Source organism: Stigmatopora argus, chromosome 2 (genome assembly GCF_051989625.1).
Source record: "Stigmatopora argus isolate UIUO_Sarg chromosome 2, RoL_Sarg_1.0, whole genome shotgun sequence".
Lineage (NCBI taxonomy): Eukaryota > Metazoa > Chordata > Actinopteri > Syngnathiformes > Syngnathidae > Stigmatopora > Stigmatopora argus.
The window spans coordinates 14,906,217-14,922,606 of NC_135388.1; the positions used below are offsets into that span (position 1 = coordinate 14,906,217).

Consider the following 16,390-nt stretch of genomic DNA (forward strand, 5'->3'; position numbering starts at 1 on the left):
CTACTGCTTATCCAGACAAGGGTCGTGGGGGTGCTGGAGACTATCCCAGCTGACTTTGGGCACAAGACAGAGGACACCCTGAATTGGTGGCCAGCCAATTGTAGGGCACAATGAAATGGACAACCATTGACACTCCCACTCATACCTTGGGGTAATTTTAGAGTTCAACACAAAACATAATTAAGTTAAAAGCAAAGCATTCAATTTCATACTTTTCTTTTCATTGAAGTGGGAGTTAGTATTTTTTCTACATGTTTTATAACTGTGGATTTTACCAGGTTTGCACCACAAATTGTGTTTAAATGCCCAGAATGTAATTTTTCAAAAATATTTTATTGGTCTTCCTAGGTTGACGGAGAAAATTTGCAATGAAGACACTTATATCTGCAATTTTACATCGAATGTAATACTTGGTTTGATTTTGAGTTGGCTGGAGGTCAGTGAAGGGGACCATAGTCCAGTCAAGTTTTTAGCTGCTAGTGTTATTCAGCCATTTGAATTGTATGGTTGAAATGCCTCAAGAAAATCCAATAAGAACCAAAACTATACTGGAGGCAGTCATTTTCTTTTAGAAAGACTCAATGACCTACTAAACCCTCCCTGTGATTGACTAGTAATCAGTCTAGGGTATGATCTCCCTCTTGCCCAAAGTCATCTTGGTGGGCTCAAGCTCACCTGTGACCCCAATAAAAGCAAGCAATCTAAAAACTGGGGGGCAGACTCAGTAGTAGAGTAAATGTAGTCACTGAATTATGAACATTTCAATTGCCAGTATATTGCTATTGTATTGTGAAGTGACAGATAACACCTTTATCATGCACATCCAAGCAGAAAGAATATTTTCATTCATCTTCCATAATGAAGCTATTCAACAATGTTACCGAAACTTCTAAATTTGACATCCACTAATGATATTGTCAACCTTACTCATAGTGCTTATTGTGACATCACAATCATGTTCATGTTAATGATAACAATGGTCGTTACTACATTAGTTGATTACTATACAATTTTAAATCTTGTGTGATTGACTACTAGAAACTATGAATGTTCATAACAATGAAATAACACCATCGGACTAACGAATTTAGTACAATGTATAGAAAACCTGAGTGCAAGGCTCGTCTGCTAAATAGCGTCTAATTTTAAGTCCCAGTAAAGTTCTCAGTACTTATATTTCCACAGCTATCCATGAGCCCTGCTTGAAAGAAGTAAAAGAAAACATTGTCTCATTTCTCAGGGTCTAGGGGGTTGTGGGCAGTAAGGTAACACCGAGAAGCAAGCCATCCAATTAAAAAGAAATGAACAAATTAAATCAATGAGGATCCTTTACACTATAGTGTCAAAGGACTAAACAGAGGGCAACACAACCCTTTGTCTTAATTAGGAAAAATAATGTGTGAGCAAAATGCAAGATGGGAATACTATGGTCCTAGCAAACAAATTCTTATACTGAGATATCAAGATATGTAATTTCATTAACTAGAAAACTTATGAGCAAAATTGCTGTGCCTATTTGCGTGGGGGCAGGATAGGCTGGCTTGTGACGACGGTGGCCGTGAACATTTATTTTGTGCAGTCAAGCAGGTGATGGCAGTTGTTTTGGTCAGCGCTATGCCAAAAAAAAATACTACCCAAGAAATCTTAAAGCTGACCCAAAACTCTTCTTAAAAGCTGCGGGGCAGGAAAAAGGGCTCGAATTCTAAAGGACTGTTGACTTTTCTTCTATACTCTGTAGAAGCCTGTACTGTATTCTCCTGTACTAAGCTGTACAAGCTTGCACTTTGTAACAACAACAACAAAAAATCTACTCAGCAGTAGTGTTATATTGTGATCCATTTTTTTAATGAAATCCCAACCAACCTTTCAAAAAAATAAAATTGATGTTATCACAATAGAGAGAAATCCAACATTTATGAGCCCTTCCTCATTTCAAGTGTGTTGTCTATACCTACACAAATACTGGTCAACATGTGACAACCATCTTTCAACAACATTGTTTGTCTGTCTGAAATAGAACTGCTTCTGATACAGTGGTGAGCAAGAAAAAAAACATCTTGTCTGTCTGAGCATGCTTTGATAAGGTGGTGACAAGACAAATGATAATGATGTGTCCGTCATGATACAGAGGTGGCTATATTCGTCACAAAGGCAGTTGAGCGATGGTCTTGTATGGACAAGAATGCACAGACACACGCACACATAATACACAGACTCACACATGCAAACAATTCCAGTTTCCTTCAAGTTTACACACATTGTGGTCGCTAACCAATCGCAGAACAGATCCAGACACATTTTTACACTCTCATTGCTATCATCCATGTTTTTTGTTATGCAGTAGGAAACCAGATCTCCCAAGGAAACAGGACCATCCCGTAATTTGCACTATGGACCTCTGACCTGCTACCCAGTCAAACTTTCATTCATTGATTTTCAACACCACTTATCCTTGCCAAAGTCATGGGGTGCTGGAGCCTATTCCAGTAGACAATGGGCGAAAGGCAGACTTCACTGGTTGCCAGTTAGTTGTATGCCACACATAGAGACGGACAACCATCCACACTAACAATCACTTTGCCACGGAATAGGAATCGATCCTTCGCTCAAGTCAGCCGAAACAACCACTGGACCGGTGGTGGGAGGGAGTTTTAATTTTGCGTTTTTTCCACCTTGGAGTGACATTGTGTTTATTACCCCAAGGCTTTAATAAACAGATTTTAATTTGCAAAGAAAACTCTGAATCTGGGTCTTGCATCAAATCCAGTCATGACAGAATTATGTGAAGTTTTACTAAAACCTCTCTGCATGCTGGCGTAAAATGAAGCATGATTTGAATGAATGCATTATTTAAAAACAGCTAATCTGTCATGAACTAAAAAAAAAAAAAGCATATTTGGCACAAGTAATATAATTGGTTCTTGGATTGAGTTTGGTATCTTGTTGCGCAATGGCCCCCATATTGAAGTATAATGAATAAAATACTTTATTAAGTAACAATGGACATTTTTTATGTAAAATGGGGTCACTAATAATGCTGTTTCAATAAGAAATGAATACATTCTTTAGCACAACAACAAATATTGGTCTCACTTAACCTTAAGTATTGCCAGGGTGTTAAAACGCAATAGCAGACCAACCAACAAAACCAAATGTTCTCACAAGACTTGTAGCACAATCAAAATCAATACATTTCCAAAAATATTTTAAGGGTTTCCTTCTCTCGCAAGATTTAAAATTCTGTTGTAGCAGAAGCTTTTCCCATTACTGTCAAGAACAACGTCCCTTTGCGCCATTGGATTTGCCACTTCACAAGAGAACTAGACACTAACTTTTTAATAGTTGTCATAAAGCTGAGAGACATTTCATTCAGTACACATGGGCCTGTGTTGAACTGAGACATCAGACATGCCACCAGAGGGAACATGCTATGCAGTCTGGAGGCTTTTGGACTACAGACATGTCACAAAATCAGCCAGTGGTTTAGAAGTAGATTGTACTACATAATCCTCAGACACGTCTTGTGCCATAATTCACCTCATTTAAGAATAAACCAGCAAGTGTGATGTGGATATACAAAAGGAATGTGGCATCACGCCGCAAAAAATTGAAATCCGGAGGGAACATTCAATATGTCTCTTTTGTATGCGTTTAACAGTGAGGCTTTCTGCAAGCAGCTACTTACTGCCTAACTGCAGTGGTTTATTACTCACTGCTGGAAACGTGATGAAAATATGTTTGGATAGAATCTGCTCTCCTTTATAAATCTCTAGCAGAGGGGACCACAGCCATCTTTCAGCACTCAGCCCAGGTGAATGCAATAGAAAAACACTATTGCACAGTTGGACACAGAAAAAAAGGAGGGAATGATGGAACAAATACAATTTTAGCTTTGCCTCTGTAAAGCTTTCAGAGAAGATCCAAACGTAGCACATCTGACTTCATTCCTAGAAAAACGATACTAAGTCTGAACATTGAAAAGTAACATTGCCCACTTGAACGAACAAAACAGTGCATACAAGAGAAACAGATTGAATGGTTTTCTTACCTGTAAAAGTGGTCCATTCAAGATCGAGATCAGCCTGGTTTGCGAGACAGCCTCTCATAACATTTTGACAATAGTTTTGGCAAGGCTTGAGCCCAGGAAGGTTTCGGCAGTATGGGCAGTACAGCATCCTGGTCATTGCTTTAACACAGGCAGGAGCAACATTCACCTACAAAGCCAACAAATACAGAAAGAAGAGAGAGTGAGATATACCGTGTATATATTTTAAGTCACGTCTAATGAAAGAATTCCATAAACAGTTCATTTGTTAAGCACCGAACATGTCACGTGGCCAGAGTTTGAAACGTAAAGGTGCACTAGATAAAAGAGCGTGACAACAAAGTTTTCAACTATGCCCATCATAATCTTTTGTGAAAGGGGTGACTTTTGTTATTCGGAATTGCTTCTGCTATAGCTTGAGTAAAAGTGACGGAATTCTCACATCTGTTTCCCCTCAGAGGTGGGGGTGCAGAACGGGGAGTGCATCTGATAATTGGCCTGTCAGCCTCTGTCTTCATGCTTGACTTTAGATTGTGTCCAGCATCTTCCCCTGAGACTGCTGTTCGTGTGTGTTTTAGTGTGGTAACACATCAGAAAGCAGCAGTCATAAGATGGAAGGCACATCCTACTTTCTAAAGCTTGGAATTCACTCATCACACATCATTATGTGAGACAGTTAAGGCATAAAAATTGTAATTTCATACTTTGCATGTTCCTACATTACTTACAGGTGTGTATTCGTGATAATAATTAACAATCAAGTGGTAAATTAGTTTACAGATTACAAAACAAACAAATAAACTCTCCTTTGATGAACAAATAAATTGAAAAAAATAGTTCGATAGTGCCAATCACAGGGCACAACGAGACAAGCAAGCACAAACACTAACATTTAAACTGTAGTTGTATGGACAATTCACTCAGCCTACTACGCATATTTTTGGGATGTGGGAGAAAACTGGAATGCCACGGAGAAAGCCCACACGGTCTATGGGGAGAACATAAAAATTCGCCATGGCTATACAAGTGCAACTATGGTCATTTTCACTCTGTAAGCCGCCCCTCTTCCTTCAGCACTTTGACGTCAGAACTTAAAGCCCACTGCAGTTTATCTAGCTGTACTATGTCTTTTCATATAAATAGCCAACACAATGTGGGCACCTACAGGCTGTAATGCAGTGTGGTTTATATATGAAGTGTTTTTTTTTAAACGGTTGGTGGAGCTAATAGTCAGGAATGTTTAATAATAGTTGTGGTGACATTTAAGACTGTAACTTTTATCTCTGCAGATATCCTTGCTGTTTTACTTTGATTAAATGAAATAAATATGTTATTTTGTGCCAAAACAAGCAGATGAGAGAAGCTCAGGAGGGAGGCAACCAGTGGGACATAGTCTATTAGTGCATTTACTGCCACTATTTGGCAGCTGGCAGCAAGGATCAAACTCAACATCTTTGACATTTGCAATCTGCTACTGACATCATGCAATGTCTTGTAAGAAAGCCATTACAGCTAGGTTGCTTGTTGCCATTTTCCACTGCTTTGTGTCATGCTTTTGTGTTTTGGTAAATTGTTTATATTGCTCTAGGAATAACGTTAACAGGGTGACATTTTTAGCAAACGAGGGACATTCTGCATCACACATAACAAGGTTGTAAAATATCATACTCGGCTTAGACACAGGCATTGCTCATTTTGAAGACAGCCATTAAAGCCCTTGCATCTAATTAATCCCAAAGCAGACATAATAAATACTGTTTCGTTGGAGACAAAGTACAAGTATTTATGATGGTATGGAGAGTCAAGTACAGACATTTGAAATAATGGTTTGTTAAACATTCTTTGCAGTATAAGTTCCCATTTTAATTAGAAGACGGGTTCAGAGGATTTAATGAAGTTAAAAAAAAACTGTGGCGGCCTGGTGAATGAGTGGTTAGCGAGTCGACCTCCCCATTCTGGGGTCCCGGGTTTGAATCCAGGTCGGTCTTTCTGTGTGGAGTTTGCATGTTCTCCCTGAGCTTGCGCGGGTTTTCTCCAGGTACTCCGGTACATTGGCACATTCAAAATACATGCATGGTAGGCTGGTTGAACGCTCTACATTGCCCCAGGTATGAGTATGAGCACGAATGGTTGACCGTGTCCTTGTGCCCTGCGATTGGTTGCCCACCGATTCAGGGTGTCCCCCGCCTTTGCCCTGTGACCCTAATGAGGATAAAGTGGTTCAGAAAATGATATGAGATGAGATGAAGCAAAAGAGAACCTTTTTTATTAAAACATTGGTATACACACATTAACTGTGGTGTCGGTTTCTAGTATGCACAAAAGAGGCAGCCACACAGGGTGACATTTCTTGGCCGAGGGGCTGCAGCGGTGTCAAAACTAAGCAGATGCTAAGTGGAATGATTTTAATATCATCAGCATGACATGCATGGCATATGATTACCTTTGTGCAAATATTACAAGGGTTCTTGAAAAACTTGGCTGCTGAAGGTTGATGTGAGACACAATTGATGTCAAGGCACCCTTTTATTTGACGTTTGATCTGTACTCTCAGAAACATTCTACCAGCATAAACAAGTTTAAGCTGCAAATGGATTTTGTGAACCGTCAAAATGTTATATCCCTCAGAAGCCTGCAAGCACAGCTGTCTTATCCAGAATTGTATATTGTTGCTTTGCCTGTGCCTAGTAGTTTGTTTTGTGCCTTGGATGAAGGGTAATCTCATAATCTTGTTAGCACATCTTAACAGTTGAGTGAATGGAATAGAGAATTTCACAGCAGGCTGAGGACAAGACTGGGGAGCCCGATGCTCTGGCTCCAATGTAAGATTAATGCACTCTAATCTACTCATCTGATGTATACGATAGTGCTGCATGGTGTGCGAAGATATTGTATGAGTGGGATAATACAATGTGAGTGGAAGCATGCAGAGAAAGTGGCCTGCTCATCAACTTTACGAATTAAATGCGCAGTGTCAGTTGCTCACCTGCCAAAGTATATGCTACCATTAATTAGTTCGTATTAACGTTTTAGAGAATATAATCTCTAAGCAGTCTGCTTGAACAATGACTATATAAAGGCGGGAGTCATGAGCCGATATGCTCACCTGATTTAATAGCTCATATAAGAATTCATGCTATATTACCAACAAAGAGAAGACTCATGACCGACAGTTCACAAAAGGCTCTCAGAAAATATCACTTCGCCGATCCAACTGGGTGTTGACATGCACATATGGTGTGAACTCCCTCCAGCAGAGCAGCTGAAATTGCTTGGTGACACTTGTGAGAAATGACAATATCTTTGCAAGCGACCGAGGCCAATCAAGGAGGACACTGGTGGGACAGCAAAACTGGTGCCAAGAATTTTTGTCATTGAGTGGATTGCTTTTACAGTGATTGGACACGGGAGTGAGCCTGTGTTGCTGACCGAATATCCCCACACAATTACACAGCCATTAGCATCAACAGCACTATGAGTAATCTACCATTGTGCAAAACAGATTGCCACAGACTGCCTCAAAGACAAACATGACTAACAAAACAGCTCGGGGTGAATGTTACTTTCAATAATCACAACTGGATGTCCTGAAAAAAAAACTGTGAACTAATGTTAGAATAATTCCTTACAAATAGCTTGTCTCTGCTCACAGAAGGCCACAGTAAATCCTAAAATCCTACATCAAATAAGTGCTTCCTGCAGCACAGACAAGTTGGGCAAATGTTTAATCATGCTGTCAGATTTCTGCTCAGCAAGAAAACAAACTGGAATAATATTAAGATGCTTAATGGGGGAAAAGACGCACAGACCTTATATGATATAACACAGCTGAGTAATATGCTTACATTTTCAATTATGTCATAATTGCATGATACATAAGCAAATCTAAATTCCAGGAAAATGTATAGGAAGAGTGGTTAGCGTCTTAGCCTCACAGTTCTAGGGTTGAGGGTTTGATCCCAGGTGGGTCCTCACTGTGTGGAGTGTGCATGTTTTCCCAGGACCTGCCTGGGTTTTCTCCACATGCTCCGGTTTCTTCCCACATCCCCAGAAAGATGCATGGTAGGCTGGTTGAACACTCTAAATTGCCCTTAAGTATGAGTGTAAGGGTGAATGGATGTGCGAGAAAGGTCTGTTTGTCTGTGGATTGCTAGACAGAAATCTAAGAGGTATAAGCCTAGCTCTATTTCTTAACTTGAACTAGCACATTAACCATACAGATATACTTGTCAACTTGGCAGGACAGAAATATTCATCAGTTCCACATTTGCTGCGAGTGCTTTACTACTAAATTGTGATGTGTGTGAACAAGTTAGACAATCTGAGAAGTATGGAATTAATATCAAATTTACAAAAAAAATTAAAAGTCATACTTCAGCGATTGCGTGTATGCAGATTTACGTTGAAGAAGGTAGCATTCATGCTGTGGCTTGGTTATTTTTCATAAAGATTGCTTGTTTTCATAAATAAAAATTGTCTGACTGAACAAATGACCTGGATTGCTTATTGGTCTAGCCTTTTCCTATTACTGCGGGAAAACAATTGGAGACATTTCCTTTCTTTTTACTTTGTCTGCAGAAAAACAAAAACTTGAAATGAAGTTTTATAATGACTAAAAACTCATTTCCTTTTGTGTTTTATAATATTCCTAATATTCAGTGGTTTTTACTGCACCAATTTGGTTTAATATACCCTATGCCCCCAACCCTCACATCTACTCATAATGCTCAATGTAGAACAGAGACTAAAAAGATTCTATAGGAGCTCCTGTGAATCAATGCATGTTTGACTGTCTTGTCAGAATAAGAATAATGTGGACAGATGTGTGACTCAATGAAAGAGCACAGCTGTCCCTGTTGCAACCTGCATGAGTCAGCTCAATTGTCTGTCTTGGGTGCACTGTGGGTTGGCATTCCTGATTTATCCTGACATGAGCCATGTTATGTGGCATGTCTAAGGCAGCAGTTGGGACTGTTTATTTAATTTACTGAGACAAGTGGAAACACGTTAAAAGCCAGCCTCTTGCAAGTGCCACTTCGCCATGAGCCATTTAATATCTCTTGTGGTTAAATGACATGAATAGACTATATTGTTGTCCGTTTGCATCAGTGCTTTGCAGAAAAAATACATTCTCTATCCCCCAGAGAGAAAGCTAGCATCCTGTCCTAAATGTCAAAGGAAAACTCATCTCATTTGTTTGAAAGCAAATGGAAGGACAAATACTGACAACCAGTTGGAAGAGAATAAAAATGTGGTGGAAATCTGCTTTTTTGAAATGTCATGTAAGCGATCAAGAAGGTGGTGAGGTGGCAGAGTCAGCTAAGGTGTCTCATTGTCAGAAAATGTTGTGTAGAAAAGAAAAATTATATTCATTCATTAGATTTCCATAACCTCTTATTCTCAGAAGGGTTGGGAGGTGGAGAGCTGGTGGTTTCGGGGGCACTGGAGCCTATCCCAGCCAATCATGGTTGCTCTGATATATAATATATACATATATATTCCGCTGTTTAATATGGCTGTTGCGGGATTCTATGATTTTGAAGTAAAACACAATTTAGGACATTATTCTGTAGTGTAAGATGTCTTTGTATTTTAAAACTGACTTTGTTGGACATTCTTCCAACATTGTACAGTTCATCACAAATCAAAATCTTTTAATTAAAAAGGCATCTTTGTTGAAGCACATTTCCCAATGATGTGCCAAACCTTTTTTGAGCCAGTTGCCATCTGCCATTACAGCACTGAGGCCAAGGCCTCATCTCAGGCAAGCTGTCAGAACCAGCAAGGACTAGACAGACGCTGAGCTAAAGGGTGAGAGACAAGTGTGGTGTATCTGTGATTGGGGAATTAACTTGAAAACTGCAACTTTGGAATTATAATTTGAAAAATTGTACTTTGTAAAGGAATGAATTCTTATAGCGAATCACTGTATAGTATTAAAAGGGACAGAGCCTACAGACATTTAACAATTGTTATCTACTTTCTCTCACCACTTGATTGGCTAATTTGATATTTATTTTAGAATCATAGTTTGAATAATAAAAAATATAATAAAAAAATCCCTTTCATTAACTTCCACAACAAACAGAGTATATGATCAATATTTGATTGATAATTTTACATCCATCCATCTATTCTAACACTTATCTTCCTGAGGGTGCAGGAGTCTATTTTAAACAACTATGGGCAGGAGGCGGTGTACACCCTGAACTTGTTAGTTGTACGTCCTGGTTTTATGCATCAAAGAAAATAAAATGGCAGGACTTTAATGCAAAATGCAAGTTGCATATAAAGATTATAAAGCATCCTTCAGTTAAAGTTTCTCCACGTTCCAGATAATGAGATCAAAATTACAGTCTAAAATATCACGGATAAAATACCTCTGAATAAGTACCCTGCTTCTTTCCATCATCACGTCTAAATATGTACCAGGCAAGAGGCTGGATCCCATGCTCATGCAGCGTAAGTGATAAGTGCTCTAAATACTCAAACTCTAAACCTTTCAAAAGGTCCAAATCCGCACAATCTTCTCTGAACAGGTCTTAATGTGACTGGACTGTGTTTTAAGTACCCAATGGATAAAACTCTTAATGGTCATCATAAACTGTAATCCAGAGAGATTCGGCTCTTAATCCAGGAGTGGTGTCCATGACAGTGTTCAGTTGGAACTCAAGAGACTCCCATTTCATGGACTGATATCTCTTCTATTCTGGCTTCTTTGCAAATTATGTATGGCTCCTCACTGTTTGCATATCGTCCCATGGTTGAAAGAAAGGTTCCATTATGTTTCCCCTTCTTTACATTGTGACAATAAATGAATGTATATAAGAATGAGAGCTCGACTGATATATCGGCTGGTTGATAAATGGACTTTTTCAATGTTGTCCACCGAAGGATATATTAGGATTATTTCCTGGCCTGGCACTCTTCCATTCAAGTAATAACCAGGCTTTACACTGCTTAGCTTCCGAGATTGGGTCTTTTCAGTGTAGTATGGCCGTAAGGGATATATCAGGTACCTGTGTGGACTGCTGCAGCCGCAGACTAATTGACATAACAGACTTGCACTGCTCAGAGCCACTTCAAGGCAGACAGCAACAGTTGAGGTTCAGCATTGCTTGTTTTGTAAAAAAAATGCTGTAGTTTCTCCTTTTTTTAACTTGGCAAGAGAGAACATGTAATGTTTAGCCTTTTGAGGTTTTCAATGATGGATCATCAAATTCCAAAATTTACTCGGAGCGGTAGTATAGAAAGCATAATAATAATGAAAAGTATACTCATAGATAGAAGTGCCATGTTGGGTGGTTTGATAGTAGTAGATTGACTTAACCTTTTACATCTCAAACCATTGATGACTAATTTGAGCTACGAGGACTGGAGACGAACAAATTGATGTATGCGTTATATGTGTTAAAATGTTGCCTTGATATTTGTTATAATTTTATAATATTTCAGTTGCCTTTCAAATTGCTAAACATGTGCTGTAACAAAATCGAGAGAAATCCAAAAAGTAATTGAAACCTGCCTTAAATAAGGCGTGGGGCAAGGGAACAACTTGAAACTGGCCTTGAATCTGTGACCAGCTACAATTAAAGTAGAGATAAATTCATGAAAGGCATTGTACACAAAAAAAGCTGTGAGAAGTGGAGGTAATTCTCGGGTCAAGGTGATTTGTCATGTCGAGCTACTTTTCACCTCCAGTTTATAGGCGGTCACCAGCTTGACAGCCTTCAGAGATGCCACACTGTTTCCTGGCTGCACTTCATTATTGATGATGGGGCAGGGAATGTGGGATTTGATCCTGACTATGTGTGCCTTTTACCTCCAGAACTGATGCTTTGCACAATTCACCACTTCCTATTGGCCATCTTGTCTTTGAAAAGAAATTGCAATGTTTTTTTTTCTTTGAAAAGATGAAAGCTAATTAATAATTTAAAAATAGAAAAGAAAAAGATCTGTTATCCACATTGGTGTGTCATTCCATTCTGCTGCTGGTTGTTTATATATATTTATTACTACACTTTTAGCTAGTCCCGTGAGGGGTCGCCACATCGAAGAACATTTTTCCATTTCACCCTGTCATTTGCATCATCCTCCCCTACACTAGCCACTTTCATGTTCGCCCTCACTATATCCATATATTTTCTCCGGTAGTTCCATTGTGTTCACTCTGGCCTTCCAATGTGGAGTTTGTATTTTCTCCTCATGCTTGCGTGGGTTTTCTCCAAGTACTACAGCTTCCTCTCACATCCCCAAAACATAGATAGTCTTATTGAACAAGTCCAAATTGTGCCTTGGTGTGAGTATGTGTGTGAATGGTTGTTTGTATATATTTGCCTTGCGATTGACTGGCAAGCTGCCCGTTGTTATTCGATACTTCTATGACCCTTGTGAGGATAAGCAGTTCATACAATAAATGCATGAATGAATATATATTCTATAGAGACATGGAAACAGTAGGTTATACAACACTAACAAAAATAGCACTCATGGGTGTTTTTGGGCTTAAATCACACAAATGTCAACATTTTGGCTCACCTTGGCAACCCGATTGGCAACTTCCCGGCCAACCATCAGGCCCTGGACAAAAGTCCGTGCAGCAATCAAGGCTCTGGTGACTTGAGCCTTCAGTTTCCTGGGTACATCACCAAAGGGTTTGAGCTGATCTGAGTATTTACTGATGCACTCCAGGTAATCCTCTGTGAAGTGGTACTGGGAGTTCAACAGCTGGAACATCCGCTCCAGCAGTCTAGACCAGAAATCATTGAGCATTTCCTCCAGGTTGACATTGCCCCCTGTGTAGTAGCGCTTGAGCTCAGTGAACAGATCCTGGAACACCTCTGAGTTTTTCATGTACAACTTGCCAAATGTTCTTGAAAACATGCTGTTTAGAGACCTCTCTGAATTTTCCAGCAGCTCCAAGAAAAACTCTGTAGGGATTGATATGAAAGAGAAAAAAGGAAAAAGAGGAAATGAAATTATATAACTGTGTGCATTTATGATATGGGATGCATTTTTGAACATATGGAATATATTGCATTCAGAATTCACATTGTCTTTGTGTTCTGCCATTATGGCAGTGTATGCACATACAAGTACAATATACTGGTGCATTCTTATGTCATGATGTTTTTTTGGAGCAGGCGTCTTAAGGTTGGTCAGTTATTAACTGAGAAGAGCAAGCTATTTAAATATGAAACATTCAAATGGAGTAAAAATATCTGTAAAACTTGACAAAACACTCTCTTCTATTGGCACGGGGCAACGGTAAACTAATCAACCTCTCGCTCCTTTCCCCATGTGGATATCCCTGTGCATTTGCAGTGATACAGATGGGGAGAACCGCTACTAGGGAAAAATATTTACTTGATTTATTGCAACTATTACAAAGATGTATGAAGTAGCGAGTCTAACAAAGCGTCCGTAAAACGTCACGCCATCTTCCTGTAACACGTAAAATGAAAATTATTCTTTCACTTCTTTTTAAAAGATGAAACAAAGACAGATGGTAGTAAATCAATAAGATACATATTGTTGAATTGAACTGTTAACATTGCCAACAAGTAGTCTTCAGAACAATCCACATGTCTCCCTGTGACAGTGATTAGTATGTGATTGAAGTCCTTGTCTCCCTGGCCCCAACCTAGTACGCCTTAAAAAAATCACAAAATGTAAAGTTTTCCACATTATCCATGTGCAAAGCTCCCCCTGCTCTAGTTTTGGAAATCACAAACTACTGTGCAATTAGTGTGCAATTGTAATACATGAGTCTAGCAGGCAGTAAAAGTATCCAACTGTGATTTGATACACACATTTATATAATGAGACCCCAAATATTAACGTTTGCCTTGACTTATAGAACTACATTGAGGAAAAAAAACACTTTATATGCAGAGAACTTGCATCGCCTGTTTAGAGCCAGGCTTTAGATCTGACACACCAGCGCTTCACATTCTGAGTAAATTCAGATGGGGAGTATTCTGAATCCTAGTAAACAGGACCTCATATTCCTCATAGCACAATTGTGAGCTTATAATTAATGTCTTCGTGTCAGATAGTCCTCCTACCTTCTTTGTAAACAAGCATGTGACACATGAATCAACATTGCCTGTGTCAAGCTTGCTGATAAAACATTTGCGTCCTCGTGAGCACTGAGGCTCTTGGAACAATAATAGAACTGAGAAAAATCCCATCTGGGCACAACAATTGTTCTCGTATTGCAACCCGTCTTTTCATTTAGTGTAGTATAGTCATTTTCACACAATAAGCCGCAAATTTTTTTGTCCCCATTTTGAACCGTGCAGTTTATAGCCCATTGACGCCTATACAGTAGATTTTTTACAGACTTATAATTCATGTATTTTAGTGTAAACATACCACACTCAGTGTTGGGTATAACTGTAATAAACACTGTATACTTACTGTAAGAATATTACCATTTTCAGTAGTGTAAGGCATTAATCTTCTGAATAAATATTATAGTTCTACATTGCTAGTACAGGGACAGAATTGGACTGCTTAGTAAAATGATTATTTATCTCTCTAAAGCGTCTTCCTCTCCCACCGGCTGCTTTTTCTGCCTTTCTGAATCATCATCGGCCTGTCATATGCACACGTCACATCGCATGCGCAGTAGTGGTGATTTGCAAATTGCTAACTATTTCACTGCTAATTCTAACACCCGTGCTGGCAGCCACCGACAAGCAGATGCGGTGGCCAGGGAAAGTCAGTTCAAGGCTGACTAAGAAAAGGCCGGGATGCGAGCGCACTAGGGCGGATACCCACTGGCAGCCATGTACAAGGGCCGGCTGGCAAATGCTGATCACGTTTCTTCTTCAAGCCAGTGTCCAATTCAAGCTGTTGCTTGTTATGTCAGCAGGAAATATTTGGCCACTTAGCCCAAAATATTCGCTTAAAATTATTAACCATGGTACACTCTACCTAGATGCGCGATAGTACATTACTTTTGGATTACCAAGTCCCAGCATTGGCGTATCATGAAGAACACTCAACTGTCTGCCACCCGATGCATTGTGAAGGAGAACAGTACAATGATGAGTGACTTACTGTAAAATTGCCTGAAATTCTCAGGCAATTTCAGAGTAAATAGAAACTATATGTCACGAACAATTTAATTGGTTTTATAACACTATACAATTACTATTTTTGAAGGTCATATATAATGTGATATATGACCTTTTGGTGTAACAACCCTCAACAAGACACAAGACATTACAGACACCTGCATCTTCAGTGCGGCTTTCCAGTACATGAACAAATGTAGTTGCCCTGTAATCTTTGGTGCATGCGGCTGTTTATAAATGTGCCTTAGAGTCCACAAATTACAAGTGATTTTACAGTACGGCAGAACTTCTTTTGACAAAATCAAATTTTATTTTCAATCCAAAGCTGCTATGGTAATTATGACCTAAAATTCATACAGAAAAGCAGGAAGAAACATTTATTAGTGTTTGCTTCACACCTCCTCCTTTTTGGAATTTACATCACATACAGCACAATAGCTGATGAATCCATTTAATGTGATTTACAGCACATCATTCTTTTAGAAAGTTGTTCAGCCAAAATTGTCTTCCTTTTTTAACTATATCCACCTTAAAAAGGTGCGTGAGCAGTCCCTTGCCACTCATTTATTCCTTCCAGCACAGTGACCTACCATTACACCTACCTTTGTTTAAATATTGAAAGCCTATGGGGCTTTTTTTTCAATTGGACATAAATCAAGGACAAGAAGTCTCATGTGTACTGAATATGTAAAGCTGGCTCTGTAGTCTTTAAAAAGCCTACCAGATGGGTAACATTTATGAACACGAATCATCCATCAGAACCCAACCAATTTTAAATCTTTAAGGCATTCTTGAATACTTGTGAGGATATTTTTCTCATTTGAATTCCAAAACTAAAAAAAATAAAATTCTATCAAAAAATCTACAAAAATTAACCTATACAGTTCACTACCACCTTTGCTTCTGTTTTCAACATTCCAGTGACATGCTCAGGTATGAGTGTGAGAGTGAATGGATGTCGGCCTCCTTGTGCCCTGCGATTGGCTGGGGACCGATTATGTGTCCCTCGCCTGGTGCCCGTAGTTGGCTGGGATGAGCTCCAGCTCCCCCTGTCCCCCTTGTTGGGATATGCGGTTCAGAAAATGAATGAATGTGGCAGTAGGTAAAAATACAATTTTACTCATTACGTAAGTAAAACTGCTTTATGCTATTGACCAACATTTGAATTTTTGCACTGTGCACCATGCCATCAATGTAGTTTTCAATAATGATCACCCTCATTTGGGCAATATATAGCTTTATGCGATTTCAAGGCCAGTTT

General features: G+C 39.2%; 1 protein-coding gene across 1 annotated transcript in view; it reads right to left on the minus strand.

The window, feature by feature from the left end:
- Nucleotides 1-16,390, minus strand: part of LOC144067921 (glypican-6-like) — a 64,492-nt gene that overhangs the window by 17,386 nt on the left and 30,716 nt on the right. Inside the window, 2 exon segments of the mRNA XM_077592010.1 lie at nt 4,049-4,214; nt 12,584-12,975. Coding sequence (XP_077448136.1) covers nt 4,049-4,214; nt 12,584-12,975 — 558 coding nt within the window.